Below are 27964 nucleotides of genomic sequence, written 5' to 3' on the forward strand. Positions count from 1 at the left end.
GGGTTTAACGGTGGCGTTAAGAAAAAGAAAAAGGCCGACAGGATTTTGAGATTACAGGGGTGGGTCCTAGCATTTTATTTTCTCGCCTTGGCCAGGAAACAAGAGGGGCCTCAGCTAGGGGGAGGTCTACGGGGAACGTGTATGGGGTGGGGCCCCCCGGAAGTCGTGCTGCGCTGTTCAAACCTAAGGTGACCTAACGGATGGCGGGAGCGCCCGCCCGAGCCTCAGCGCCGGGCGCGGCCATTGGTGACGCACGCCGGGGAGCACGGCGCCCACGTTTCCACCATTAGCGAGGCCTCACACCCGGCGCTCCAAGTTCGGGGGCTGGAGGCGTCCGCGCTTCCTCCCTCCCCGAGGCCGGCCGGCCCCGCCCCCGCGCCCTGGGTCGCTCCCGGCGGCCCCTCCCACCTCCTGCTCCTGGCCTCCCCCGGCGCAGCACACTCCCCGCCGGCCGCAGCCTGACACGCCGCGCGGCCCCCAGTCTCCCGCAGCCGCCTGCCCCAGGCATGGCACAGGGCCTCGCCTCACTATGGCAGCAGCACGGCACAGCACGCTCGACTTCATGCTCGGCGCCAAAGGTGAGGGCGCCGGCCGCCACCTGCCCGGCCCTGGCGCCACGGGTCCCACCGCCCCTCGGGCTGCGGGCTGCGGCCGGGCGGGGCGCGCGCCGCGGGCTGAACAATGCGGGCGGCCCGTGCAGCGCCGCCGTTTCCCCGGCCGCCGCGCTGAGCTCGCTGCGGGGCCGCGTGTACCGGTGACCGGGCGGAGGCCGAGCTCCTGCTTGCGCTGCGCTCCCTCCGCGGGCCACCGTGCGGGGCCTGGAGGAGCCGTGCCGCCCTTCTGGGCCCGGACTGCCCACTAAGACACGCTGCTCCCGCACCCCCGTGGGGAGAGAAATACCCTTCAGCCTGCCTGGCGCGGGTGGATTCACGCCCCCCCCCCCCCCCCCGCCGATCCCACGGGGCGGGAGTATAGGGCCCGCGGTGGATCGAGGTGTGGACCCGCACGGCGGGCCCGGGTTGGGGGTGTGCGCCACGCGGAGCCGCCCGCGAGACCTTTTCCTGTTGGTGCAGGCGGGTAAATTTCCCTCCTGGGGGTGGGGGTTCCCCCTCGTGAGGCGTTCGGGCTGGGGAAGGACCGCGGCCGCGCTGCGCTTGCAGGATTCTTAGCTGACTGCGTAGGAGACGGATCCCCCGGAAAGCGACGGGGGACGGGAAAAGGAAGCGATTATTATTATTGGGGGTGGGGAGGGATGAAGTCTGGGCGCGGGAATTACAACTCCCCGAATCCAAGGGGCTCAGAACGCAGGGCTGGCCAGCCCAGAGAGGACGCGAGGCACCGCGGCGTGCTGGAATTTGGAAGGGGAGGGGTACTTGGCGGCATCCTTTCTTTGGACGCCTGTAACATGCGGTCGGGGAAGGTGGGAGTGCCCGTTCTTTATCGCTGATGCCGTTTAAACCTGGGACTGCTGCAGACTTGAATCCGCTTCGCCTTCGCCGCTGCTGGATGTCTCAGCCACACAGTACTTTCTCATCGTTCGCCTCCAATTAGATGGAGCATCCTTTTCTGTTACCATTTTTGAACATTGATTTTTCTCCTTCTGAACTTGTGATTAACTTTGCATTGTCTCCCCTGTATTTAAAGGATTTTCGAAGGCACAAGATTTCCTTAAAAAAGAGTGAGGAGCTGTAAAACGGGGTTTGAGTCCTGCGTTTTCTGATCGGCTCCACACGGGACCTTGGGTTTTGTCTCAACCTTTCTGAGCTGCATCTTCCATCCGTAAAATAATGGAAAGACGTTTCTTTTAGTATTAAAGGCGTAGCTATAAAACACTATAGGGCTGTTAAGCACTGGCAGTGTATTTGGGTAGTTAGAAATGACTTGGAGAAAAAGCTTATTTTAGGTTCCAGGTTTCTTAGCTGAGGGGGAGACTGCTGGGGGGAGAATCATAAGGTAAAAAAGGGTGGTGGAGCTGATGGGTGGAGCTCTGTTTTAACAGAGCTCAGGTTTTCTTGAGTAATTATCTTTCCAGTTTTAGGTCCGAATGTTTCATGAAATTTCTAGCATAGAGAGTTTGGTGGTGAGTCAGACATGAGGAAAAATAGTGCCTGAGTGTGGTTCAGGGTCACCCAGCTGATAAGGGGAATGGTTCCTGCTGTGAGCTCCCTGTGAATGCTCACTTATCTTTATTGAGCCTGGATTTTCTTCCAGACTTAGAAGGAGAGCAGTCTTCAGATAGGGCCAAATTTCTGGCACTTCCCTCAGTCTTTAAACCTCCTTAAACTTAATTCCGCTATTGCCTCCTCAAATGCTGGGTCACAATGGACTGCTTCTCTAGTTTGATTGTGAAAATGGGGGAAAAAACATTGACTTACCTGCAAAATGAAAAAGCGACTGAATTGGCTAATACTGGCTAGATAGGCAGAGAGAACCAGGGAGGCATACTTTGGAAGGGAGAAGAAGCAGGCAGGTTCTGAGTTGTGGGAGTGGCATCTAACTTTGGTGCTGCATGGAGGAAGTAAAAGTGAGGATTCCAGGGGTATGTGTAGAGCAGAATAGAAGTCTGTTAGGAGGGGAAAATGAAGTATTCGCTATTACTCTTTCAGCTGTCAATCTCCAAGATGAGGATGCTTTGATGGCAAGGAGAAGAATGTTCTAGAAAGAAAGAAATAGAGAGATGTGCATATGTATCTTTGTCAGCTCTTGCCTCCTGACAGGTGTTCTGATAGTAAGAATTCTGGGTCTTTTTTTTAAAGATTTATTTTATTTATTTGAAAGTCATAGTTACACAGAGGAGGAGAGGCAGAGAGAGAGAGAGAGAGGTCTTCCATACGATGGTTCACTCCCCAGATAACCACAACTGCCAGAGCTGTGCAGTTCCGAAGCCAGGAGCCAGGAGCTTTTTCCAGGTCTCCCACGTGGGTGCAGGGGCCCAAGGACTTGGGTCATCTTCTACTGCTTTCCGATCGGAAGTGGAGCAGCTGGGACTAGAACCAGCGCCCATATGGGATTCCAGCGCTTCAGGCCAGGGCTTTAACCTGCTACGCCACAGCGCTGGCCTGAGAACCCTGGGTCTTAACAACATTCTTCCCTGTCACTTTATCTGGAGTGAAGCAATGCCACCTTTGCTCTCTGTATCCTTGTTTGAAGAAAGGGGGCTGGACTGGGATCTTCTTTTAGCAAAGGGGCACTTAGTGAGAAATCCACGTGTGAGGTCTCCAAAAACATTTATTTTAATGATAATGAGTCAAAAGGCATTTCTCTTGGCATAAGTGAGTATTGGATGTGACTCAACAGTGAGTCAAATGCCTGTGGAGCCAGGCTGCTGCTGCTTTTTTTCTCATTTGTCAGAATCCTTGCTAATGGTACAGTTCCATGATGTGATTTTAGTGTAATTAAACTTGAACCACGTAGTTATGTTATTTTGCCATTCCGTGTAAGTTATCTACCAAATGCAAGCCAACTAGCATCCAGCAGCCACAAAACCATGAAGAGCAATTGTAGGTTGGGCTTGGTGGTGCCCATTTAGTGTCTGGTTGATGACGTAACCCAGGAAGTTTGTATTTTTGCTTAAAAAATTTCATCTTTGGCCATCTTGTAGGTGAAATATTGGATTCTGTTGGCTCTTGAGTCCAGAAAACATTTTGATTTTTGGCATCTGAGGCTAACAAGAGCAAACTCATCCCATGTTTAGTTGAGGCATCTCTGGGCTGGTAGCCTCATGGCTGGTTCTTAGTCTAATGTGCCAGGCAGGGTCCTAGATACCCAGAGGTGAGTGAGGCGTCATGGCCCCTACCTGCCCTGTTGGAGCAGACAATCTAGCAGGCCAGCCAGCCCTGGAAAGGCCTAGCAATCCTTCTTTCCATGTCCATTTTTTGTGCTGGGCTGGGCATGGCTTTGAATGGAGATCTCAAAGATCTATTTCCTGGGGCCGGCGCCGTGGCTCACTTGGTTAATCTTCTGCCTGTGGCACCGGAATCCCATGTGGACACCAGGTTCTAGTCCCAGTTGCTCCTCTTCCAATCAATCTTCCAATCTCTGCTAATGTGCCTGGGAAAGCATCAGGATGGCCCAGGTACTTGGGTCCCTGCTACCCATGTTAGAAGCTTCTGGCTCCTAGTTTCCTTCAGCCATTGGGGCCACTTGGGAAGTGAACCAGCAGATGGAAGAACTCTCTCTGTTTCTCCCTCTCTCTAACTCTGAGGGGCCAAAAGACAGACTTAATGACAGCAGTCATATTTACAAACTCAGGACCCATCCTCATACTTCTAAAGGGAAAGATATGCATCGCTCTCCCCTAATGGATGTGAACCAACATTCCACCATAACCATTCCATAAATTTAGTCCACTTAATCAGTATTTAACAAACATCTACCAGGTATCAGAGCAGTGTCCAGGAAATAGATCTTTTTTTTTTTGACAGAGTTATAGACAGCGAGAGAGAGAGAGAGAGAGAGAGAGAGACATGGAGAAAGGTCTTCCTCCGTTGGTTCACTCCCCAAGTGGCCCCAATGGCTGAAGGAAACTAGGAGCCAGAAGCTTCTAACGTGGGTAGCAGGGACCCAAGTATCTGGGCCATCCTGATGCTTTCCCAGGCACATTAGCAGAGATTGGAAGATTGGATTGGAAGTGGAGCAGCTGGGACAAGAACTGGTGCCCATATGGGATGCTGGCATTGCAGGCGGTGGCTTTACCCTCTGTGCCACAATGCTGGGCCCCAGCAACATGTGCTTCTTAATTAACATGCTAACTAATAAGATGTGGCAGCAGGGCTAATAACATTTTGAAGCAGTGCTGAACAAAATGGATGTTTGAGCTGTAATGTGATATGAGAAGTTTAGTTTTATTGGTGATAATGGCCAGAAGTAGGTAATTACGTATTGTTTTTGTCCACAGACCCATCCTCACTCCTGCCCCAGGTTCATACTCAGACTGGAGAGAGAGACTGCCAGTTATTCTAATTCTTTTTTTTTTTTTTAAAGATTATGTGTATTAATTTAAAGGCAGAGTTACAGAGAAAGACAGAGAGAGATAACTTCCATCTGCTGGTTCACTCACCAGATGGTTGCAGCCGCTGGGGCTGGGCCAGGCCAAAGCCAGGAGCCAGGAGCTTCTTTTAGGTTTCCCACGCAGGTGCAGGGACCCAATACTTGGGTTATCTTCTGCTGCTTTCCCAGGCGCATTAGCAGGGAGATGGATAGGAATGTGGAGCAGCTGAGACTGAAGACTTGCACCAACACTCTTATGGGATACCAGGATTGCAGGCAGTGGCTTAACTCCTCCACGCTGACCTCCAGTACTTTTTTTTTTTTAATGATTTATTTTATTTATTTGAAAGACAGTTTACAGAGAGAGAGAGAGAGAGAGAGGTCTTCCCTCCACTGGCTCACTCCCCAGATGGCCTCAGCGACCAGAGCTGCGCTGATCCGAAGCCAGGAGCCAGGAGCTTCTTCCGGGTCTCCCACAGGGGTGCAGGGGCCCAAGGACTTGAGGCATCTTCTACTGCTTTCCCAGGCCATAGCAGAGCTGGATCGGAAGAGGAGCTAGCTGAGACTAGAACCTGCGCCCATATGAGATGCTGGCGCTTCAGGCCAGGGCTTTAACCCACTGAGCCACAGCGCTGGCCCCTGGCCCCCAGTTCTTGAGTGGGTTTGAACCCAAGGCCAGCACTGTAGGCAGAACACAAAGGCCATCACCTAATAATTGCCTCGGGGCTAGCATTACACATTCTTTTATGTAATCTCCAAAATAATGCTCTGAGTAGGTCTGTTATCACCATTTTAGTGAGGAATAAATAGACCCACAGAGGGGTTTCACCCTTTCAGTGGTATACCTGGAATTCAGGATCATATTTGTTTGATCCCAAGAGCTGATGCTTGCACAGTTGTGCAACTTGTTAGTCTAAAGGAATGATTCTCAGGTGACTGCTCCCCGTCCGCACCGTGGGAGACGTTTGGCAGTTTCTGGAGACACTTGGTTGTCACAGCTGGGAAGGCGCTGCTGGAACCCAGTAGGCAGAGACCAGGGATCCGGCTGAACACCCCGTAATACACAGGACAGCCTCCCACAGCACTGGCTGCGGTTCAGTTCTTAGAGGGAGAAACTGGTGTAAGTTCTAAGTAGGCCATTTCGGCCACCTGGGTGATGAGTCCTCAGCCTCATCTTCCTTGTCCTTGTGGAGGTTTCCATTATGCACACACCTTGTTGGGGAGAGGGTGGTTTACACCGGCCTCAGTCTTAGGAGTGAGAGCTTGGCCTGTACTTTCTATGCAGCGGAGCCTGTGGCTTGTGATCCTTCCTCCTGGCTTTGTTCAACCAAAGGCCTCCACATGGAGCTGCCACTCCCCTGTGTGCTTGCTGAGCTCCTTTACGATGGGAGCAGATCTTTGTGCGCTTTGAATGGCTTTAACTGTCTAAGTATAAAACTTAATCCAGCTTTCTTTGCATCGAAGTGTTGTTAAGAAGTAGGAAAAGCTTGTTTCCCCTGTTCCATTCCTGCTTTATCTCCCTGTGGGAGAAGCCACACTGCTCTGCACAGGCCCTGTGGCTTTTCACAATGAAGCCTTGGGGGCTGATGACTGGGAGTGGGAAATGCCTGCCTAGGCCCTGCTCTAGGTCGCCTAAATTTGCATTTTGGGTCCTCTGCTTGCCAGTAATTCTAATGCAGATTAAACTATGACAACCACTCCACTGGGTTCCTCTTAAAAAACAAAGAACTTGCCTGGGGAGCCACTGACACACCCACCGCAGCCTTAGTCCCATCACCTAGTTCTCTTCTGCCTGCGGAACACTCAAATTCCTTGCTCTCCTGTTTTCTGGCTTCAGTTTCTTGGCCCACGGTCTCTCCATTTGTCTTCCTTTTGGAGGCAGCTTTGGTCTTCAGGAACCCGCTGACGGTGCCACTGTCTTTTTTCCCATTTAAAAAACCTTCTGTGCATCACCATCGCCGCATGGATAGAGTCTGAGTTCTGCATCAGCACATTCAAGATCCATTTCTACCCACGGTTCTCACCTCCCTCAGTGTGCACCTGAGCCTCACTCACGGGCCTGTGCTTCCAAGTGGCCAGAAGGCACCTACACTCAGAACTGATGAGCTTTGGGGAGACATTTTGTGCGTTTCTCCTAGGTGTTTTCTCACACATTAATTGTGTTTGAAAATGTGTTCGAGATTGCCTGGGGGGAGTCTCTAGTCGGAGATTGCCTGCCTTTGCTATGCTCTTCGGCCTTGTTGGGATTTTTGTTTTTCTTTTTTAAGCCATCTTTCCTCCAGTACTGTGAAGGATTCTTAATTGTAGTGCCTCTCCTCCATATGACTCCACAGTGAACCATCTCACAATGCTGGGAATTGGTTTTGTTGGCTTGCCCTTCGAAAACTGTGTAAGCCATAATGCCATAATGATTCTTTTTAGAGTGCAGTTCCCAAGTGATACCCATTTCTTTAAACCTATAAAGGTAGCATATGGTAAAATGAGTTTGTACTTGGTTTTGAGAAGCCTCCTTTTAGTTCTCATTGGGCACTTCTCTGTTGTTTTAAATGCCTTGGAAGGGATGCTGACTGCTTAAGAAATTGATGCCATAATAAAAGCACTAGGGGCGACTCCTACCCTGGCTAATAGGGGAGAAGAACTTTTTTGAGCAATCTGAAGCTCTGCGTGAGACATTAAGAACACATTTTCCACTTTAATAACTGGTAGACATTTGTCTTTTTTTTTTTTTTTTTTTTGAGGGGAGAGAGCTCGTTTGCTTTTTGCAGTGGGAGAGTTACGGGTTTGGAATCTTCTCAGCCCTTTGGTAGATAATTAAATCGGCTGAATTTGAACCAAAAGTTGCAGGCCTTAGCCATTTTTTCAGCAGATTAAAAACCCTGAAAGAGCTGGATTTTTTTTTTAAAGATTTACTTATTTATTTGAAAGGCAGAGTTACAGGGAGGCAGAGGCAGAGAGAGAGAGAGAGAGAGAGAGAGAGATCTTCCATCCGCTGGTTCACTCCCAAATGGCTGCAACGGCCGGAGCTGTGCCCATCTGAAGCCAGGAGCCAGGAGCTTCTTCTGGGTCTCCCACTTGGGTGCAGGGGCGCAAGGACTTGGGCCATCTTCCACCGCTTTCCCAGCCATAGCAGAGAGCTGAATCGGAAGTGGAGCAGCCAGGACTTGAACCTGGTACCCCATATGCCTGGCACTGCAGGCGTTGGCGTTACCCTCTGTGCCACAGCACTGGCCCTAAGAGCTGGATCTTTAACAGTTCTGGAAAGTTAGAGCTTTTGATTTTGAACTTGGTACCTAAAGTGGCCTTTGTAATTTGAATTGTGACAACTGTGGTAATCTTTCCCAGATAAGGACTGGTTATAAAGTTACTAGAATGTGATTAGGTGTTTGTAAAAAACGTGTTTAATAAAGCTGATATTTCATTTTGGGGGCTAATGCATGTTCCAGGCGTTTTAATCCACCATTTCACTGCAGACGTAACCCTAGCCTGTTGGTGTGTGCTGCAGCTCCAACCACCATTTCATGGTAGTTTAATTACAGGCTCTGTTCTTTTGAAAAGTTGGGAAACCTCTTAAATTGATTCACCAAACCAAGTATGTAAACCATGCACAAATGCGCTTTTAAACCCTTACAGCTAGGCACTTTTCCAGACCCCAGGAAAACTAACTCTGAAGCCTTAAGGTGTGGTGGGTCTGGATTTTTTTGAAACTGACACTTTTATCTGTGCTCCTGAAGGAGCTGTTGAGCTAGTGGCCATACTAGTGATCAAATGTTAAGGCCCAAACTCCAAAGGAGCTGGTCAGAGCCAGTAGCATGTTTGGATTCCTGAGCTAACTTGATTCTGGTAGTTGAACATGCACCCTAATTCCTAGCTCTTCACAAAGGCGCTAATGATACTAAAAATCCCACACACTGCGTTGTTGGGTGGGATGTCCAATAAAATGTTTGGAAGCATGTCAAATGATACATAAAATACTTAACACTGCTTGTAATACTTGGGGCCTCGTACTTTGAAATGGTGCCAGTGGATAAAGATGTGCAGATAGAAAAAGGTGTGAATTTTGCTTACTGAAAAGATAAGGAAAGTTCTGGCAAGAGAAGAGGCAGAAAATAATGGGTTGGTCTGTGCTTTGAAAGTTGGTCTACTTTACTAAAAGGGTCTCCCTCAGTTACTACAACAGAATTTTTAAAGGATACTTTGATGTACCTGACTGCATTTTTCCACTAGCGTGAAAATTTCTCCAGTGAGAACAGCGAGTGATTTCTAGGATGTTGTTATTTAATACTAGATCGTCTCTTCGCAGGGACTATAGAATATCATAGTGGTAGAGCCAGACTGCAGTGTGCCGGCGGGCCTTCGGAATTTCTCTCCTGGTCTCACAGGGTAGAGGTGAATAAAAAATGTGTCCCAAATGTGTACAAGGAATACTTTTTGTAGATGGGTGTCTTGGATTAGGCTTTGGGCAATAGGAGTGGTATAGGTTTTATAGATGGCTTGACATGTTGAACTGTTTAGTGCTTTTTTTTTTAAAATCCCTTTTGCATAGAAGAATCTGGCTTTCTTTGAAGAGGCTGCAGAAACTATTCAAATAGTAGTTTATACATTTGTCTTTTTGAATATAGTTTTTTTTTGAAGCAAATATATTTGTTTTTATTTTCCCTCACGTACAAATACAAGCAAATACAACCTGAGATGTAAAACTCACTAGGAACAAAGCCATCACAGTGCACAGCGAAAGCAGTTAATACTGGGACATTTATAGTCTAAGCTCTCCACAGTCCGGTTGTCCTCTTTAGATGTGCAGGTAGATTTTTTGTTATTTAAAAGCAATACTGTTCAATGGCAACAAACTTGAATCATAAGTGCTAAGAAAGATTCAAAATAAAATGGCATTTTCATTTTTCCTTACCAAGATCTGATATATTTTTTTTCTCTTATCAAAAAACTTCATGCATCACCCAGTTCCCCAGTCAGGTTGGTGTGATTTATAAAGCCATTTATTCGATCATTTACTTGCACTTGTCTTTTTTTTTTTTTAAGTTGTGCACTGCTAAAAGGCTTGAAGCACTTAGTTTTCCTTTTATATTGTTAATTGTCTTTGTGGACTCATTAAGAAAACATTTTGCTTAAATGTTGCTAATTGGGAAATTAATACATATTGTCAAACACAGAAAAACAGTGTGTTTTGAAAGTCCTAAAGAATAGAAATTTGCATATTGAACAACTAAGACCAAAAAACATGCTATATTTCTCATGTCTTCTAGCTTTAAAAGTCACACAAAGACAATGGGATCAATTAAAGAGTAGCATGAATATAGTTTTAAAAGTTATTTTCTCATTTTAGACTGTGTACGGGGTAGCAAAATATAAAGGGAACTCTGTAATCCTGTTACAAGTAAATAATCACCTTGCTGTGTAGGACAAATGGCTTATTCTTGTATACGTACTCAGGAAGATGCTATAATGTTGTGGTTAAGAGCACTGGATTTTAGAGCCAAACTGCTTGGGTTTGAATCCTGGCTACACCACTTGCTGGTGTGTGACCTTAGACAAATTATTAACTGCTCTGTGCCTTCCTGAGCTAGCCACACTTCATTACTGTGTTGAACAGCAGCCGTGAGAGCAGTCATCTGGGCCTTGTTCCTGATCTGAGGGGAAAACATTTGGTCTTACCATTGAGTATTAAGTTCCCCTCTGTAATTATTTTTCTGTGTGTTTTTATTTACCTTGAATAGTTGTTGAATTTTGTCAGATTCTCTTTTTGCGTGAATTAATATGATCATCTGATTGTATGGCAGATTACATTGATTTTCAAGTATTTAACCAGTCTTGTGTACTCTGGAGTAAATCCCAGTTGTTCATGGTATATAAATGTTTTTCTGTGTTGCTGAACCTTATTTGCTAAGTGTTTTGTTAAGGAGTTTTGTGTCTATATTCATGAGGCATGTTGGTCTATACGTTTCTTTATTTAGACTGTGTTCATCTGGTTTTGATATCAGATAATACTAGCTTTATAAAATTAGGAAGCTTTCCCTTCCCTTTTCTGTTTCCTGGAAGAGATTGATCTGTATCCTCAAAGAATCCTTTTTGCTTGCTGTGTTTGTTTCCCTGTAGTTTTTCTGTTACGGATTTCACGGACGTCTGTCCTCCCGATCCTTGCTGCTGGGAGCACAGATCAGTGATTAGAAACTTTGAAATGGAGACTGGTGCTCTCAGATATTCCCAGTCCTCTAGAATAAGCTTGTTTTCTCTTGGTTGCCAATGTTACTTCCATAGTATTTTTTAAAAAGCAGAAGTCCTAGTTATGTTATTGGCTGTTCTGATTTTTGCAGTATTTAGTAAGCTGCTAAATTGAATGTAAGAAGTATTCCTCAGATTATTCAGGTCTCAAATTTTGAAAAGTGCCTCCTGGAAATTCAGGTTAGAGTTACAGCTGACTGTCCTTGTTGCTTAGGGATTTAGAGCTAGGAAATACCTTAGACCAAGGACTCACAAACCAAAGCCTTTGGACCGGATCCTGTTCTGGCCTGATTTTCTATGACCTTCTAGTGGAGGTTAAGATTTATTTATTTGGAAGTCAGGTTACAGAGACGGAGAGAGAGAGAGAGAGAGGGAGAGATGTTCTTTCTGCTGGCTCACTCACCAGATGGCTACTACGGCCAGGGCTGGGTCAACTCCCAGGAGCCAGGAGCTTTATCCAGGTCTCCCATGTGGGTGGCAGGGGCCCAAGGACTTGGGCCATCTTCCAGTGCTTTTCCCAGGCCATTAGCAGGAAGCTGGATCAGAAATGGAGCAACCTGGACTCGAACTGGTGCCCATATGGGATGCTGGTGCTGCAAGGTGGCAGCTTTACTCGCTATGCCACAATGCCGACCCCTAGCTGAGCAATTTTAAAGGGCTGTAAAACACACACACAGAAGAATCTGAGACTTGATTTGGTCTGCACAACCTGGCCACTTTATTATGTGGTCCTTTATAGAAAAGGTGACTTTTCATTGCCTTTTATGCCACCTAGGTCCAGTGATGGTAGTTTCCTGTCTTGGAGCCATCTGGAAAAACGTTGAAGTACAGATTCCCAGGCCCCCCACATGGCTCTGTTCTCATCTGGAATCCATCTGTAGCTCATAGCCCTCTCCATGTTTGGGTAGAGTTTTGATTGGTGGGCTTTGTCTTTCATCCCCAAACTGCTCTCTGGAAACGAGCACTTTTCTCCTGTTTCCCAGCACCGGGTAATCTCCTTGGAGGTCTCTTCTGAAGGACCCCCGGGATGTAACATTGCTGATGCTGCCCTGACAGAGCCAGGGGGAGGCTGAGGGGCCTCCTCAGGGACAGCTCTGAGAGAAATGTGATGTAATCCAAACTTTTATCTTTCAGAAATTCATGCTATATTTCAATTTCATTTTTGCCACAAACCTTTTTTTTAATATTTATTTTTTAATTTACTTGAAAGGGTTATAGAGAGAGGGAGAGAGAGGTCTTCCATCTGCTGGTTCACTACCCAAATGGCTGCATTGGCCAGGGCTGGGCCAGATTGAAGCCAGGAGCTTCTTTTGGGTCTCCCAAGTGGGTGCAGGGACCCAAGGACTTGGGCCGTCTTCTACGGCTTTCCCAGGCCATAGCAGAGAGCTGGATCAGAAGTGGAGCACCTGGGACTGGAACTTGTGCCCATATGGGATGCCAGTGTCACAGGCAGAGGCTTTATCTGCTATACCACAGCACCAGCCCCCCCCCCAACCTTTTGAAATATTCTTGAAACCGCACCCCCTCCCACCACTGTGCAGGTCTGCCTGCTTTTCTTGATCCTTGCTTTGGTTCCCTTCTTGGCCCAGTTAACTCTTTTCTTTTTCTGATAATGTGTTCATTGACCTGCTGAGGCCCATGGTGCAGTTGAAAGAGTTACACAGAAAGAGAAGAGGCAGAGAGAGGTCCACTCCCCACCTGGCCGCAATGGCTGGAGCTGCACCCATCTGAAGCCATGAGCCAGGAGCTTCTTCCAGGTGCCCCACGTGGGTGCAGGGGCCCAAGAACTTGGGCCATCTTCTGCGGCTTTCCCGGCTGCAGCAGAGAGCTGGGTCAGAAGCAAAGCAGCTGGGACTTGAACTGGTGCCCATATAGGATGCTGGCACTGCAGGCCGCAGCTTCACCCGCTATGCCACAGCGCCGGCCCTTCTGCACCTTATTTTCTCGATTTTGACTCACATGGGGGTGAAGTCAGAGGGTGAGGACAGCCTAGTTTGGGTCACTCGGCAACCCCAGCCTTGTGCTGCTCTCTGTGGTACAAGATGGTGAATCAGGAACTGGGATTTGTCTGTCTCTTTGGAAGACTCTCCTAGTCTTGCGGGGGACAGAGGCATGCTAAGGATGAGTGAGTGCAGTGTTGGATCAGTGTTTTGATTTCCAGACCAAAAGAGGGATTAGGATTGTAGGATTGTGTGTCACGCGTATTTTTCTTAGTCCTACTTTAATCTGCAAGGAGAGTGTCTCATGGATGACAGGTTGGTGTTACTTTGGCGTGGCCAGTTCCTGCCCACTGAGGGAAAGGTGACATGAGGTGGTCCTGCATGTCCATGAGGGAGTGCCTCTTTAAGTGCTCTCCCGTGAGGGCTCTGGAAGGCATGGCAATGCAAACAGGTAGCAGTGCAGTCACTTTATGCTGTACCTTCACATTATGCTGTAACTTAGTGTTGTAAGAAATAGTCATTGTGGGCAGTGTTCTCTAAACATTCCCATCTGGCTTTCCTTAATGCGTGTTTGCGTGGAAAGAACTTGGGTGTTAACTTCTGTGTTGGTGTTGCATGGCCACTAATCTGACCTCGTGGGGGCTTGTTTTTCTCTCTGTAGTTACTTTTTCCTGGTTGCTTTGCTTTTTTACGAACAGCAGAAACCGTGCTCTAAAATAAGCCCTCCCAATGGTGTACACCTTTGTCCCCTTCTGCATTTTCCAGCTATTGAAGTGAGGCCCGAGGCTGTGGCTGTGTGGTTTGTGGGGTAGCAGGCACTGCTGCCTTGTGCTGCGGCCATCTCCCGTGCCCGGGCCAGCAGCCACCCTGACACTGGGGAGGCTGGGCTGGTTGGGGCAGAGCCGGCCACCCCTTCCAGCCCCTTTGTCTGGTGCATGTTGTAGCTGAGGCTGTGCCTCGTCTGAGGCTTGTGGTGGTCGGAGGAGGTGAGAAACTAAGGTCTGGGGTTTTGTCTCTGTTGCCTGTGTTACCCCAGAGTTTGAGGGACTCAAAAGCTAAGGTTGTTTGGAGGTGTTTAGGACAGCTTTGCTCATGTGAGTCCCAGGACTTACACTTCTCTTGTTTAGTGTGGAGAACCCAGTGGTTTTCAGTCTACTCAGATTTTATGACCATCACCACAATTAATTTTAAACATTTTTGTCACCTCAAAAAGAAACCCCGTTTCCTCCTGCCCCGCCTCCCGCCTCCCGTCAGTGCCCTCTGTCTCTGGATTTACCTTTTCTGGCCGTTTCCTGCCAATGGAATGATTCTGTGCCCGCTCCTGTCACTTAGCATCGGCTTCTCAAGAGCGCTCCACCCTCTGTGTTGTGTGTGGCCTGTGTCAGTGCTTCGGGCCTTTTATGGCCTGTGGTCCGGATATGCCACATTTTGCTTAGCCATTTATAACTTGACAGGCATTTGTGTTGTTTCTCCTTTTTGGCTGCTATGAGTCACGCTGCTCTGAACGTTCCCGTTGGTGGGCTTGGGTTTTGTGTGATGAGATTAATCATCGTGCAGCTGTTGTGAAAGACTGGACTCGGGAATGTGAGACCAAGCTGTGGAAGCAAGGCATGCCCAGGGAGCACCTGCTGCACCTTCGCTTTAATCCCTGGGCATTCTTTAGGCTTCTGGGCGTCTGAGAATTCTCCTCCTGGATGGCAGACTGCTTTTGAAGGCTGACAAGTTAACTTGTAATATGACTACAGTTTTCTGACTGTGAAATACGAAGGGTTTTCCTTTGTGTCCGTTGATTTTGCTAACCTGGGCAGCAGAAGGTGCTCTTGATCTGTCAGGCAATGCCGAGGCACCGGCTTGGGTGAGAGCAGCCCGCTAGAGATGCTGTGCTCTTGTGTTGCTCTTTACAGGGGAGTCAGGCCAGTGGTGTGGGCAGCTCCCGGACACATGTTTGTTTTTACGCTTGAGATATAATTTGCGCAGAATAAACTCGAGTTCTGAGCAAAGGCTGCAGTGAGCCTCAGCGGCTGCATCCAGATGAGCACACGTGCATGCAGTCTGAAAGCAGCTCTCAGGGCTTCAGACTGGATTGTGCTCCCATTTCTCTTTCTTCCTCTTTTGGTTGAGGATTCTGTTGAGGGAGCACAATGCTGGTTTTTGTGCAACGGGAAACTCCTCAACCTAACCTGGAGTCTTGGGTTCTTCTGACTCTGGGGTTTGGGGGAAGGATGCCCACGGCTGTGCTTTCCCTTGCAAGGAGCTGCAAATAGGCTCCAAAGACAACCAGCCTCGGCGGGGGGGGGGGGGGGGGGGGGCGTCTTTGGAAAGGAATGCAGATGCCTGGAAGGAGGCAGCGGCAGGCAGTGGGGGTAGAACGGACTCTGGGGCCTTGGGACCCTGGGTGGAAAGTGATAAGCATGCCGGGAAAGACAGGGCAGATGTAAGCGAGAATAAAGTGCGAGCGAGGGCATGGGGCTATGGAACTGTCGGGATCTGTGGAGTGGCTGGGTCAGCAGTGGGTGCAGGAAGTGAGCTAGAACAGGTTTGCCATTGTGTGATGAGGAGGAATGAATGATTGACTGCTTCTTGGGGCTTAAATAGCTTCAGCACATATGGAAGAGGGACAGAGCAATAGCGGGTGGGGTCTAGATGTGGAGGTACGGAATTTCCAGCTTTAATTTAAAAATATGGTTGGCGAGAGAAGCCCCATGCTGCTTGAATGTGAGAAAGCTCAAATGAAGGTGAATGTGCAGCTTCTCCCCCTCATTTTCAAAGGGGAATCTTCACCCATCGGCTGATGGCAGTGTAGGCCAGGCCCCGGGGCGCTCTCTGCATCCCAGCACAAGGCATGCGCATCACATAGCCTTTGGAAAGCCTGCACACCCCCCAGGATGTTCTTAGCTGAAGTTTTTGAGGTTGAAAAAACTTGAAGCTGCAAGCCTAGATCACTTGTAGAGAGGGGCAGGGTTTCTTCCTGGATGGTGAGAATTGCATTATTTGTTTTGGGCAGCTGCTAATGGAATTCAGCTTTATTAAGGAGTATTTTTGGCCCTTAAGCTGAAGAAGGGCCGGGAATATAACCAAAGTGTATTTTCCTGTCTTTTTGTCAGGTTGCGTGGAGTCGTCATACGTTGTTATTCAGCACAACTTTCTGAACTAGGAAAGACGGGTACAGCTAATCTACTTAATTTTCACACACAGGGCTGTCCGACGCCAAATGGATCAGTGATTAAATAGCAGGACCTTGAGGGATGGAAGGAACTAACATTGGTTCCACTTTCTGGTTGAGGAATTTAGGTCTGTGAGAAGTATCTTGGCCAGCTGGTTGGGTTGAGGTGGAGAGGCTCTGGTGGGAGATTTATGGGAAAAGCTTGAAGAGGGGGACCTTTCAGGGGGAACTTAAGTGGGCAGTGGTATACCCATCTGTGGGAAGTCACCAGCCTGACTGATTTCCAATTTAGGATTGGAATGGTGCCAAGGATGGTTGCACTGGAGCCAGGATCCAGCTGGATGTGCAGGTTGGGGCCTCGGCCATCTGCAGCTGATGTTCAGGGTCAGAGGAATGGAGTTCTCTAAGGGAGGCCTATTCATGGATCCGTGGGGGAACATGAGGCGGGGAGATGAAACTTGGGCTTGATTCTTTTTTTCTCCTTCCTGTCATCTTTTGGCTGTGGGGTATTGAATTTGGGCCGCATGAGGTATGAGGTATGAGTTTTTGTTGAATGAACTAAGCAGACAGGGGTCTAGAAATGGAGCCACTTCGTTCTTTGGTAGACAAAGGAGACATGTTGCCCTGGAAGGGGCCAGTGTGTGGCAGAGCACTTTGGAAGGCTGTGAGTGAAATACTAGCTACAGTATGTGTCACAACATCCTTCTTGTCTGACCTCAGTGGAAATGGGTTTTCTAAGAACTTGTGCCAAACAGCATTTTGTTGGGCTAGTTTGGATTATGGTTATCTACTTAAAAGTAGTGTGGTTATAGCTCTTTTAGCATTTAGATCTGCTTTTAAATTTTCTTCTGATTTGTAGACACTTAGGATGTTGTTATCTTGTGTTCCCAGATCCGGCTGTCTTCTGCTCCCAAGCTCATTTCAGCCACACGTAGCACACATAACAGTTCTCAGACTATGTTGCCCCCATTTCTGTATTTGGAGCAATAGAGATGTGAAGTCTTTGCTAACTTTACTGACACTGAGTAGTTTTGACTGGAGTTACCTGAATCGGATGAGAAAAGTGCTTACATTGCATTATAGAGCAACTGTGATTCGTTTCATCATGTTACGTGCTCCATACTGGACAGGCATGCAGGTTAAAATTTGAAATCATTGTGAAGCATTTTCTAGGGAACGTCATGGGCTACCTGTGGTTTCAGATAGTGAAGAGTTCGGACTTTGATCAGACTTGTTTTGTTGAACGTTTTCTGTGACTTTGTGATGGCTTGGGTGTAATGAGTATGAAGATTATATTATAGGGGATTTCTTTCTCTTTCTTGTTGGGAGGTTTAGACGAGCCCTTCTCAACCAAGGCTGCACATTGGAATTTCCCAGGGAGATTTTAAAAATACTGATGCCTGAGTCCCACCCCCAGGTTTTTATTTAATTGCTCTAGCATGTGGCATCAAAGTTTTTGAACTCCCCAGTTGATTATGATGTATAGCTAGGATTGAAAACCACTGATCTGTATGTTCTAGAAACCCTGCATAGAGAAGGTGCTAAGGATGATGAATTCAGCCAAATGAAATCATTTTTCATTTACCTACAAACCATTTATTAAGCACCTGCAATGAAGATGACTAAGCAAGTCACTTCTCCAAGCCTGGTGGGGCTCATAGCATTGGCTTCCAGTTTTCACTTTCAAACCTTGGTTTCAGAAAAGACTTAAGCTCCCATTTCCAGAGTCTTCCACAAGGGCTGGGAGCAACATGGGTGATTGGGGGGAGACCCCAGATTAGGAAGAAAGTGAATAGCAAGTGAGATAGACAGTGGGCGAAGTGGTGGCCCTGTCACTCCTGCGGATAGCCTCTTAGCAGGGCTGACGTTCCCACATGGCCAACGGGACCACAGGGCCCTACTCACCAACTGGGCATGTAGGGGAATGAACAGTTGGTGCTAGAACTATGTTCAGACTTGGCCCGTTTTTACTGACCTGGGGGGTAAGCCCATAGTGCAGAAACAAGGAACACTTCAAATTGGATTTCTTTTGTATCCGTTTTTGTCTTCCTTTTAAAACCTAGCTGGAGGGCTTCCTTTAGCCTCCATGGTTCCTTTCTGGTAATTGTGCCAGTGAGGAAAGGGGGGCGGCTGCCATGCTGGGCTTGGCTGGCAGTCAAGGCCTTTGCGAGCATCAGACAAAGACGCCCCCTTTCCTTGGCCCAAGGGACTGAGTTTGGTCCAGCTCAGCCCCCAGGTCCTGGTTCACCGCGCAGCCTGGTGGGACACCTGCAGAGCGGCCCTGCCTGGGTTGTCCCCTTCACCAGCATGGGGGATTTGTGATCTGTTTTGTTATGTGCCAACACAACCCAGTCTTGAGGCAATTTACCAGGAGTGATGATTTGTTTTATACACTTTGAAAACAGAAAACATCTGGTCTAGCCAAGACGGGATTGCATAATTGCACAGTGGCTTTCTTTCCCAGGCAGGCTGAGCTCTGCGGGCTAGGCACACTCACACTTTCACCTACTGCCCCCACCGAGGTTCTGGCACTTGCTCAGTGGGCTGACCTCCAGACAAATACAAATCAAACAGCTTAGTTCATTTTGTCAAGTTTGAAATCAGAAGATTTTTTTATTTTTTAAGCTGGGTGGAATTCAGTCTGAAACGCCACAGTTCTAGGATATAATTCAGACCTTCCTTTTTAATTTCCGGAAACCAATTTTGGAACAGCAAAGCAAGCTAGATTACTTTCTGCCAAATGAACTTCTCAAAGGTACAGTTTTGTTAGAAATACATGAGAGTTTAATGATTCATTGGGGCGCTGCTGCTGTGTTGCAGTGGGCATGCAATGTGGATTCTGCTCTTATAGCCTCACTGGGCTGTTTTCCTGGAAGTAGCCTCAGTTCACTCTTTATTTCTTATTTTTGCAATTTATTTGACAGGCAGAGTTAGACAGTGAAAGAGAGAGAGACAGAGAGAAAGGTCTTCCTTCCATTGGTTCACCCCTCAAATGGCTGCTATGGCCAGAACTGCGCCGATCAGGAGCCAGGTGCTTCCTCCTGGTCTCCCATGCTGGTGCACCTGCGCCATCCTCCACTGCACTCCCGGGCCACAACAGAGAGCTGGACTGGAAGAGGAGCAACCAGAACTAGAACCCGGTGCCCATATGGGATACCAGTGCCACAGGTGGAGGAATAACCAAGTGAGCCACGGTGCCAGCCCCCAGTTCATTCACTTTGATGATGGGTAGGGCTATGCTCTCTGGGCTCTCTGGCTGTACTCAGGTCCCATTTCCTACCCCCACCACCGCATGGGTTCAGCTGCCTGCAGAGAAAAAAAAAAACCCTTCCTTGGGGGCGGACACTTGATGGATTTTTACTTACTTTTAATTTAGGCTCTGTCATCTAAATATTGTCCGGGTTTTGATTCTGTCCTGACTGCTCTGTGTTTGCTAATGTGGAAGCTAACAAAAATTAGGATTCCACTGCTTTTTTTTACCACTCTGTTTTCTGTTGTGTTGAAAATAGAGTTGTGGTGGGTAGTTTGCTAGGACTGCTGTTAAAAATCCTACAATCTGGGAGGCCTAAAAAACCAGAGATGGGCCAGCATTGTGGCATGGTGGATTAAGCCACTGCCTGAAATGCCAGCATCCCATATGAGTGCTGGTTTGAGTCCCTGCTGCTCCACTTCTGATCCAGCTCTCTGCTAATGGCCTGGGAAAGCAACAAAAGGTGGCCCACGTGCTTGGGCCCCTGCACCCATGTGGGAGGCCTGGATGAAGCTTCTGGCTCCTGATTTTGACTTGGCCCAGCCCAGGTCATTGTGGCCATTTGGGGAGTGAGCCAGCAATGGAAGGTGTCTGTCTCTCTAACTCTGACTTTCAAATAAATAGATAAACTTTTTTTTAAAAATAATATAGATGTAGTTTTTCCAATTTTATAAGTCAGAAGTTTGAGATCTGGGTGTGGCAGGCCCACGCTTCCCCTGAGGGCTCTTCCTGGACAATCTTTCCTGCCTTCCCCAGCTTCTTGTGGCTCCTGGCTTGCCTTGGCTTGTGGTGCTTATCATTCCAATCCCTGCTTACCTGTCTTTCTTCATGTCACTACCCCTGCTTCTCCCTCTGCTTCTTATCTTCTGTCACTTAGAAAGACACTTGTCATTGGGTTTTGGACCTACCTGGATACTCTAGGTGTTCTCATCTTGACATCCTTAATGTAATTACATTTGCAAAGACCTTTTTCCAAATGAAGTCACCTTCTCAGGTTCTAGATGTTAGGATGTACACAAATCCTTTTTGGTGATCATCTTAGCCATGGCATTGTGAGATGTGTGTGTGTGTGTGTGTGAGAGAGAGAGAGAGAGAGAGAGAGAGAGAGAGAGAGGGAGAGAGAGAAATCTTCTAATTTTTAAATAACTAATTCACATTTCTTAGAAAGTCCAAAAAATAAAAAAAGTCCATGCAGGCAGAATATAATGCATTTCCTATCCCGTTTGGCTTCTGAAACTCCCCATTTCTGGCCTTCATTCATTTTTTTTCCCCCTAAGATGATCTGTTTCCTAAAAGTATTTAATTACTTGAAGGCAGAGATACAGAATTTCTCCATCCAGTGGTTCCTTCAAATGCTCACAACAGCAGGACTGGGCCAGGCTAAAACTGGGAGCTGGGACCTCAGTCCAGGTCTCCCATCTGAGTGACTGGATGCAAGTAGTTGAGCCATCCTCACCTGCTGCCTCCCAGGGTCTGCATTAGCACAAAGCCGGATCAGAAGCAGAAGCAGGACTGTGATATGGGATGCAAGCATCCCAAGGACATCTGAATTGCTGTGCCCAATGCCCACTCCTTGTGGCTTTTAGTCTTACTGTACACTAGAAAGATCTTAGGAACACAGTTCCAAGGGAACTGGAAGTAGATTATTTATTAATTCAAAGGGCAGAAAGATCAGGGAGGGGGAGGCAGGGGGCATAGGACAGAGAGAGATAGTATAGCTTCCATCTGTAGATTTAGTCCCCAAATAGCCATAACAGCCAATTCTGCACCAGGCTGAAGCCAGGAGCCAGGAGCTCCATCCTGGTCTCCCACATGGGAGGCAGGGACCCAAGCACTTGGGCTATCTTCTGCTGGCTTCTCAGGCCCATTAGCAGAGAGCTGGATCAGAATTGGGGTTGCTGGGACTTGAACCAGCACCGGGATATGAGATACCATTGTTGGAGGCAGCAGCTTAATCTACTGTGCCATAGCAGCAGCCCCTGGAGGTTGACTCTTCATGCATAGTGAACAAAATAAATCACATCCAGGTCCAATTTCAGCCCTACTTAGTTTAGGCAAGAATTTTAATGTATTTTTCTTGAGAAATCACACCAGAGTCAGCTGTGATTCTTTCTCTGTGCGTGTGTGTGTGTGTGTGTGTGTGTGTTTCTTTTGCCTCTGTTCAGGTCATAGAAGTGCTTTGTTTTGATGCTTTGTGATTTTTCCCTCATGAGGAGCAGACCTGCAGAGTAATTCCAATTCCTCTTCTCACACCTTGGCTCTTCATTATGCTGTTTTGCATATGGAACTATGGAAGAACAAACTGCATTTTGCCTTTTTTCCCCTAAGTATTGTAATGTTCAATGTTCTTCAAGAAACTGGCTTCAAATGAGCCTGCAGAAGTTAATGCATTTGAACTGGGGATGCTGGGCTCCCTTTGGGGGTTGAGGTGGGAATAGGCTTCTGGATTGGGAGGGGGTGTCCCCTCAGCACAGCAGAATGGTCCATGGGATTGTTCAGTACCACCATTTAGAACTCTATTTCTGAGCATGAACATTTGATTTCTTTTTTTCTGATTTCAAAAGCAACGCTTCCACTTTGTAAAATATCTGAAAAATAAATGAAAAATTTTGAGTCTTTTTTTTTTAAAGATTTTATTTATTTATTTGACAGGTAGAGTTATAGACAGTGAGAGAGAGACAAAGGTCTTCCTTCCGTAGGTTCACTCCCCAAATGACCGCTACTTTCGGCGCTGTGCCGATCTGAAGCCAGGAGCCAGGTGCCTCTTCCTGGTCTCCCATGCAGATGCAGGGGCCCAAGCACTTGGGCCATCCTCCACTGCTTTCCCAGGCTACAGCAGAGAGCTGGACTGGAAGAGGAGCAACCGGGACCAGAACCGGCGCCCATATGAGATGCTGGCGCCGCAGGTGGAAGATTAACCTAGTGTGCCACGGCACTGGCCCCTGGAGTCATTTATAGTACCTGTTAACAGAGAATAAGTATCCCCTTTCTAGTAATGTAAATCTTCATTAATTTAACCTAAACTGAAATACTCTTGTTGTATTTACATGTCTGGTTTTTGGTTATGCTGTCTCTAGTTAGGTTGAATGTCTCTCGTATCCTTGGTATAGCTATTTATGGTCAGTTTTGTGTCCTTTCATGTCCCCAGGTGATCTGTGTAGCCTTTCTTTGCAGTGTGGAGATTGTGTATAACTCTTGACACAGGGGCTAAGTGACACTGGTAACTCTGTTCAGATTTTCTTCGAAGATTCAGTCATCAAACGGCCTTACTGAATGTGCCTTCCTGACCATCTTGCCTTCTTTATCTTGTCTTGCAGCTAATGGCGAGACCATTCTGAAAGGCCTCCAGTCAATTTTCCAGGAGCAAGGGATGGCAGAATCGGTGCATACCTGGCAAGACCATGGGTATTTAGCCACCTACACCAACAAAAATGGCAGGTGAGACGGCCTCAAGGGCTCTTCTTCAGAAGTGGGCTCTAAGGAAGAGCAGAGGGGGAAGAGGTGTGAGGTAGTGGTGGTGTCCAGGTATTTTTTTTCTTCCTTTGACATCTTTTAGGATGGAAGCCAGAATTGAGTGCTTCTTAACCCTAGCTGTACCTCAGAATGTCCTGGGAAAGCTATTAGAAAGTACCCGCCCTGGGCATTTCTCCTAGAGATTGAGGCCACCGGTTTGGACATCTGTTTGTCCAAAGGCCCTGGTGATTCTACTGTGTGGCCTGGCAGCACCAGCAGTGTGAAATGGCAGCAGTGATCCGGAGTTGGGTGAAACACAAATTCCCCACCTACCACCCACCCAGTGTGCACTGCAGTAGGTCTGTGGCAGGGCCTCAGCCACATTTCCAGTGAGTTCCAAGCTAAAGCAATGCTGCTGGCCACCTGACCACTGTTAGGAGTGCTTGTCAGTTAATATAGACCTCAATAAAATGCACGGTGATAAAGTTTTGCAAGGAGCTTGGCAGGAAAGCTGAGATGATCCAAGGGCTCAAGGCTTTTGGGTTACAGACTATGTATATAGACTTTCTGTAGTCAGTATGTACTTAAACTAAATTTGTTCACAGAGGAGGAAAGAAATTCTAAATCAAGAAATGACAGATAAGAGAAATGCCATTCTTTGAATTCTTTGTATTTTCTTAACTATAAGTATGTGTTGTATATATAGACAGGCTTAATGTGCACAGTCATCGAGATTGTCAAATTTGTACTGTTAATTAAATAATTTTAGACTTTTATTTTTATTTATTTGAAAGTCAGAGTTACACACAGAGAGAAGGAGAGGCAGAGAAAGGGAGAGGTCTTCCATCCACTGGTTCACTTTCCATTTGGCTGCAACGGCTGGAGCTATGCTGACCCAAAGCCAGGAGCCAGGAGCTTCTTCTGGGTTTCCCATGTGGGTGCAGGGGTCCAACTTGGGCCATCTTCCACTGCTTTCCCAGGCCATAGCAGAGAGCTGGATTGGAAGAGGGGCAGCCGGGACTAGAACTGGTGCCCATACGGGATGCTGGAGCCGCAGGTGGAAGATTAACCTTCTGCACCACGGCTCTGGCCCCCTAGTAATTTTTTGTCTTTATTTCTGGCCGCATTACTGACTTTCCCTCTGTTCGTGATAGAACCACTCTAGCGGTTCAGGGGTGGCGTTTTCTATCCTTCCTTCAGCCCTGCCCCTCCTTTTAGCTGCTGGTGTGGCTGGAAAGGAAAGAGCGGCTGCTCATTCAGGTGTACAGGAGCTTGTGGTGTCTGGGCCTGAACCTGATTTTGGGGCCATTTAAGGGCACTGCCTGTCTTCCTCTGTGAACAGAATTCCTGTTCTAATTTAGTATTTTTCAAATGTTTCATTAGGCACAGTTTTGTGATAAGAAGTAATTTCATATCATAATCCTGAAAATACACATCTGTATATGCAGTATACATAAATGCATATGGTGGAAACAAGCTTCGTAAAGCACTTCTTAGTGCACGTAACACACTGAAATATTCATTTTATTCTAAAAAATGGGCTGCTTATCTATTAATTGAGGTTAAAAAAGTGTTTTTTTAGAGGTACATATGGTCTGTCACTTACTGTTTAACGTACTATTAAATGTAAACTGGTCTTAGTCTGCACATGTTCCCGAAACAAACCGTAGGGCTGGAGTTGACCCACCCCTACTGAATTAATTTCCTGCCTGCTGGCAGCAAAGCTCAACTCTCCTTTGAACTCTGAAGGGTAATTGGGAGAAGCCAGGCTGCCCTTCGCTACCCTCCTTTCCTCTTATGTCAGTGGTTAACTAGACTTAGAAGAATCACTGGAGAACCTTTTACTCAAATTCACAGAGCCGCTCCTAAGTCACTTCCTGGGTGCAAGGCCCAGTTTTGAAGCTTTAGTATTTTGTGACCCCTCTAAATCTTCCATTAAGTGATCGATAGCTTCTGCCCTCAAGAAGAAGCCCTAATAACAATGCCAAAGAGTTAGCTATGTGATTTAGGACTACGAAACAAGAGCAGTAGTCTTTTCTCTTAACTGGGGTACTATCTTTTTTCTTTTTGAGTGCTGTGATACAATTCCTAACTTTAGAATTATACTTTACTTTGCAGCTTCGCCAATTTGAGAATTTATCCACACGGATTGGTGTTGCTGGACCTTCAGAGTTACGACAGTGATGCCCAGGGCAAGGAAGAGATCGACAGTGTCAGTTTCTCATTACTTACTTACTCATGTATTTAAGGAACATCAAATCTGCTTGGCTTAATGATAAATTTGTTTTCTCTTAATTGCTGACTTCACAGTTAATTGTAAACTTTCCTCCTTCCAGATCTGTGCTTTTAGAAAAGAGATAGTTGTTTTTAGGAACATGGATGTCAGCCTCCCTGTGTTTCCCCCTATGTTTACAATACTTAGTCTTTTTTTGTCTGCTTAAAAGGCAGAGCATGAGAGAGACAGAGACAGATATACAGAGAGAGAGAGAGAGAGAGAGAGAGATGTATGTCCTCTGGTTCATCCCCCAAATGCCTGCAGTAGCCAGGAGCCCGGAACTTCATCCGGGTCTCCCACCGGGGTGGTGGGTGCCCAAGCACTTGGGACATCACTGGTACCTTCCCAGGTGCCTCAGCAGGAAGCTGGATAGGAAGCAGAGCAGCTGGGCCGACCAGCAGTCTGGTTTGGGATGCGGGCACCCCAAGCAGCATCTCAGCCTGCCGTGCCACAGCACTCACCTTTCAGCTTTCCTTTTTAACTGGCTGAGTCAGGATCTTGCTTTTCCCTAGAGGGAATAGAGAAGCTCTGATTACTGTTTTACACTGGCAGTATCAGGTAGCCTTCCTCCCATTTTTTGGTTGCTAACTCATGCTAAAGTTGGATCAGCACCATGTGTGATAGTTGGCAGGACAGTGTAGACTTGAACAAGGTTTAGAAGCTCATGTCGCGATGGAGGGGGACAGGTGTCTATGTCAGTATCACACAGCTATCAGCATGACCCGTCTTCTGGACTGTCATTTAGCTGTTCTATAAGCCCACTGATTGCTTTTCTTTAACCGTAGCTTTTGAACAAAGTAGAAGAAAGAATGAAAGAATTGAGTCAGGACAGTACTGGGCGGGTGAAGCGGTAAGTCCACTCTTGAATGTCCTTTTATATTTGTTTAATTGGTAAAGTAATCAGAATGGCAGTATTGTCCTTGGTAGTATCTGTTTAAGATGTGGAAAAGATATGTCACCGTTTGTTTCTGGCAACATGCTACACTGAGCTGCTGGGCCCCTCCCGCTGAAGCAAGACAGAGTGTATGGAACACACACACGCATACAGACACACAGAATTTCTGGGTAGAATGAAACAGCGGCCGTAAGGCTCTGTGCGGTGATTCCAAGGAGCTGGAATTCTACAAAGCAGAGTTAGGGCTGCTGTCTCCTGACCTCCATCCCCTCCAGGAAAGAGAAAAGAACGCTTGTTTCTGCTCAGAGTTCTGGGCCCCAGAGTGGAGTTGAGCAATTTTAAGACGTCTGATGTGGTGGAGTGATAAAAAAAAAATGTTGCTTCAAAGCTTTCAACTAAGAAAACTTCCCTTGAGTGGCCACCCACCTTGAGCTGCTGCTGGTAATGAGGGTAGCTCGTTAACTGAACAATGCAGTCCCCCAGTTACTTGAGGCTCATGTCAATAGCTAGAACCAGTGACTGCCTTGTGTGCCTGCACAGATAATAGGGCATTTCCATTAGAAAGTTCTATTGGACATCAGTGAAATGTTTGCCATTGGCTTTAGATTTTTAGGAAAAACTCGGATAGAAGTAGCAGTCTTGCCATTTGTCACAAGGGATAGGGAGGGGCTGGTAGGTCCCAGGAATTCAGAAGTGCTTTGCATTCATAGCATGTCATCTATCTCTGAGTTTGGTTTTTGCCCTGCCTCACTGGCTCCTCCTCAGGCCTCAAGACCTCAGGAAGTTAAACTCACAGATGGGAAGACAGTCCCTAGGAGGGTTGCTGCATCAGAGAAATACAGATACAGGTTTCTCCAGTTGATGGCACCCTCCAGAAGAGGGGATCCTTACTGGCAAGAGCTAGGGTTTTTAAGTACTCGGTGACTCACTGTGCTAAGTTTGATCAGCCCATAGGAAAGCTGCAGGGCAGATGTAGGATAACAAGGTAATTATTTAACCTTGGTAGGTAGAAAGGCAAGCAGGAAACTCGGTGAAAAGAACATGATGCAGTCCACAAGTTGCCCACTTTTTTTTTGAAATCTTTCGGCGTACCCAGACTTTCTTAACCCCACTCACACTCAGTTTAGTAGTCCCTCAGCCATGTCTTTCTCCTTTCCTCATCCTTAAAAAGGTGTGCACACCCACAGAACTTTCTGTACACTTCAGCTTTTCCCGCTTTGGCCGAGTTTTCTTATCTCCATCCATTTGAATTTGTTGGAAAGTGGCCCAACTGTAAGAATGAAGGGGCCCACATCAAAGTGCAGCCTGACTTATCAGGCCTGTAACTAGGTTATGCGTTTCTGGGCTTCAGCCTTCATAAGAAATCTGGTTCTTTTTTTTTTTTTTCTTTTTGGTAGAAGTTCTCTAAATGAGAGAGTTAAGCTTTAGATGCTCTGTTCAAAATCTACAACTTGTGTTTGCTTGTCTCAGTTTTTACATATTTTCACAAAATAAGTGTGAAAAAATTGAGAAATTGGTATTTCCTTGTTGTATTTCCCTAACAGAAAACTTAGAAACACTATCTGAAATTACTCTCCCTTGAATGAATTAAATTGGAATTTTTGACTAAGGAGCCATGGGATGTATTTGAAGGTTTGTGTTTGTATTGCATTTGTACATGAAGAGGAGGGAGAACACTACCCCACATGTTAGTTTAGAAAAACGAATTGCTGAAGTTGACACAGTGTTCTTGAGGCCTGACATGTTACTCGTGTTCTCCCCC

At 47.1% G+C, this 27964-nt stretch overlaps 1 protein-coding gene across 1 annotated transcript in view; it reads left to right on the plus strand.

The window, feature by feature from the left end:
• The first annotated feature begins 232 nt into the window (after positions 1 to 232).
• Positions 233 to 27964, plus strand: part of SMS (spermine synthase) — a 49154-nt gene continuing 21422 nt past the window's right edge. The window contains exons 1-4 of the mRNA XM_008272445.4: positions 233 to 578; positions 22897 to 23017; positions 25151 to 25244; positions 26093 to 26157. Of these exons, the coding sequence (XP_008270667.2) occupies positions 530 to 578; positions 22897 to 23017; positions 25151 to 25244; positions 26093 to 26157 (329 nt within the window). The 5' untranslated portion in view covers positions 233 to 529. The remainder of the gene's footprint in view (positions 579 to 22896; positions 23018 to 25150; positions 25245 to 26092; positions 26158 to 27964) is intronic.

This window comes from Oryctolagus cuniculus, chromosome X, assembly GCF_964237555.1.
Source record: "Oryctolagus cuniculus chromosome X, mOryCun1.1, whole genome shotgun sequence".
Classification (NCBI taxonomy): domain Eukaryota; kingdom Metazoa; phylum Chordata; class Mammalia; order Lagomorpha; family Leporidae; genus Oryctolagus; species Oryctolagus cuniculus.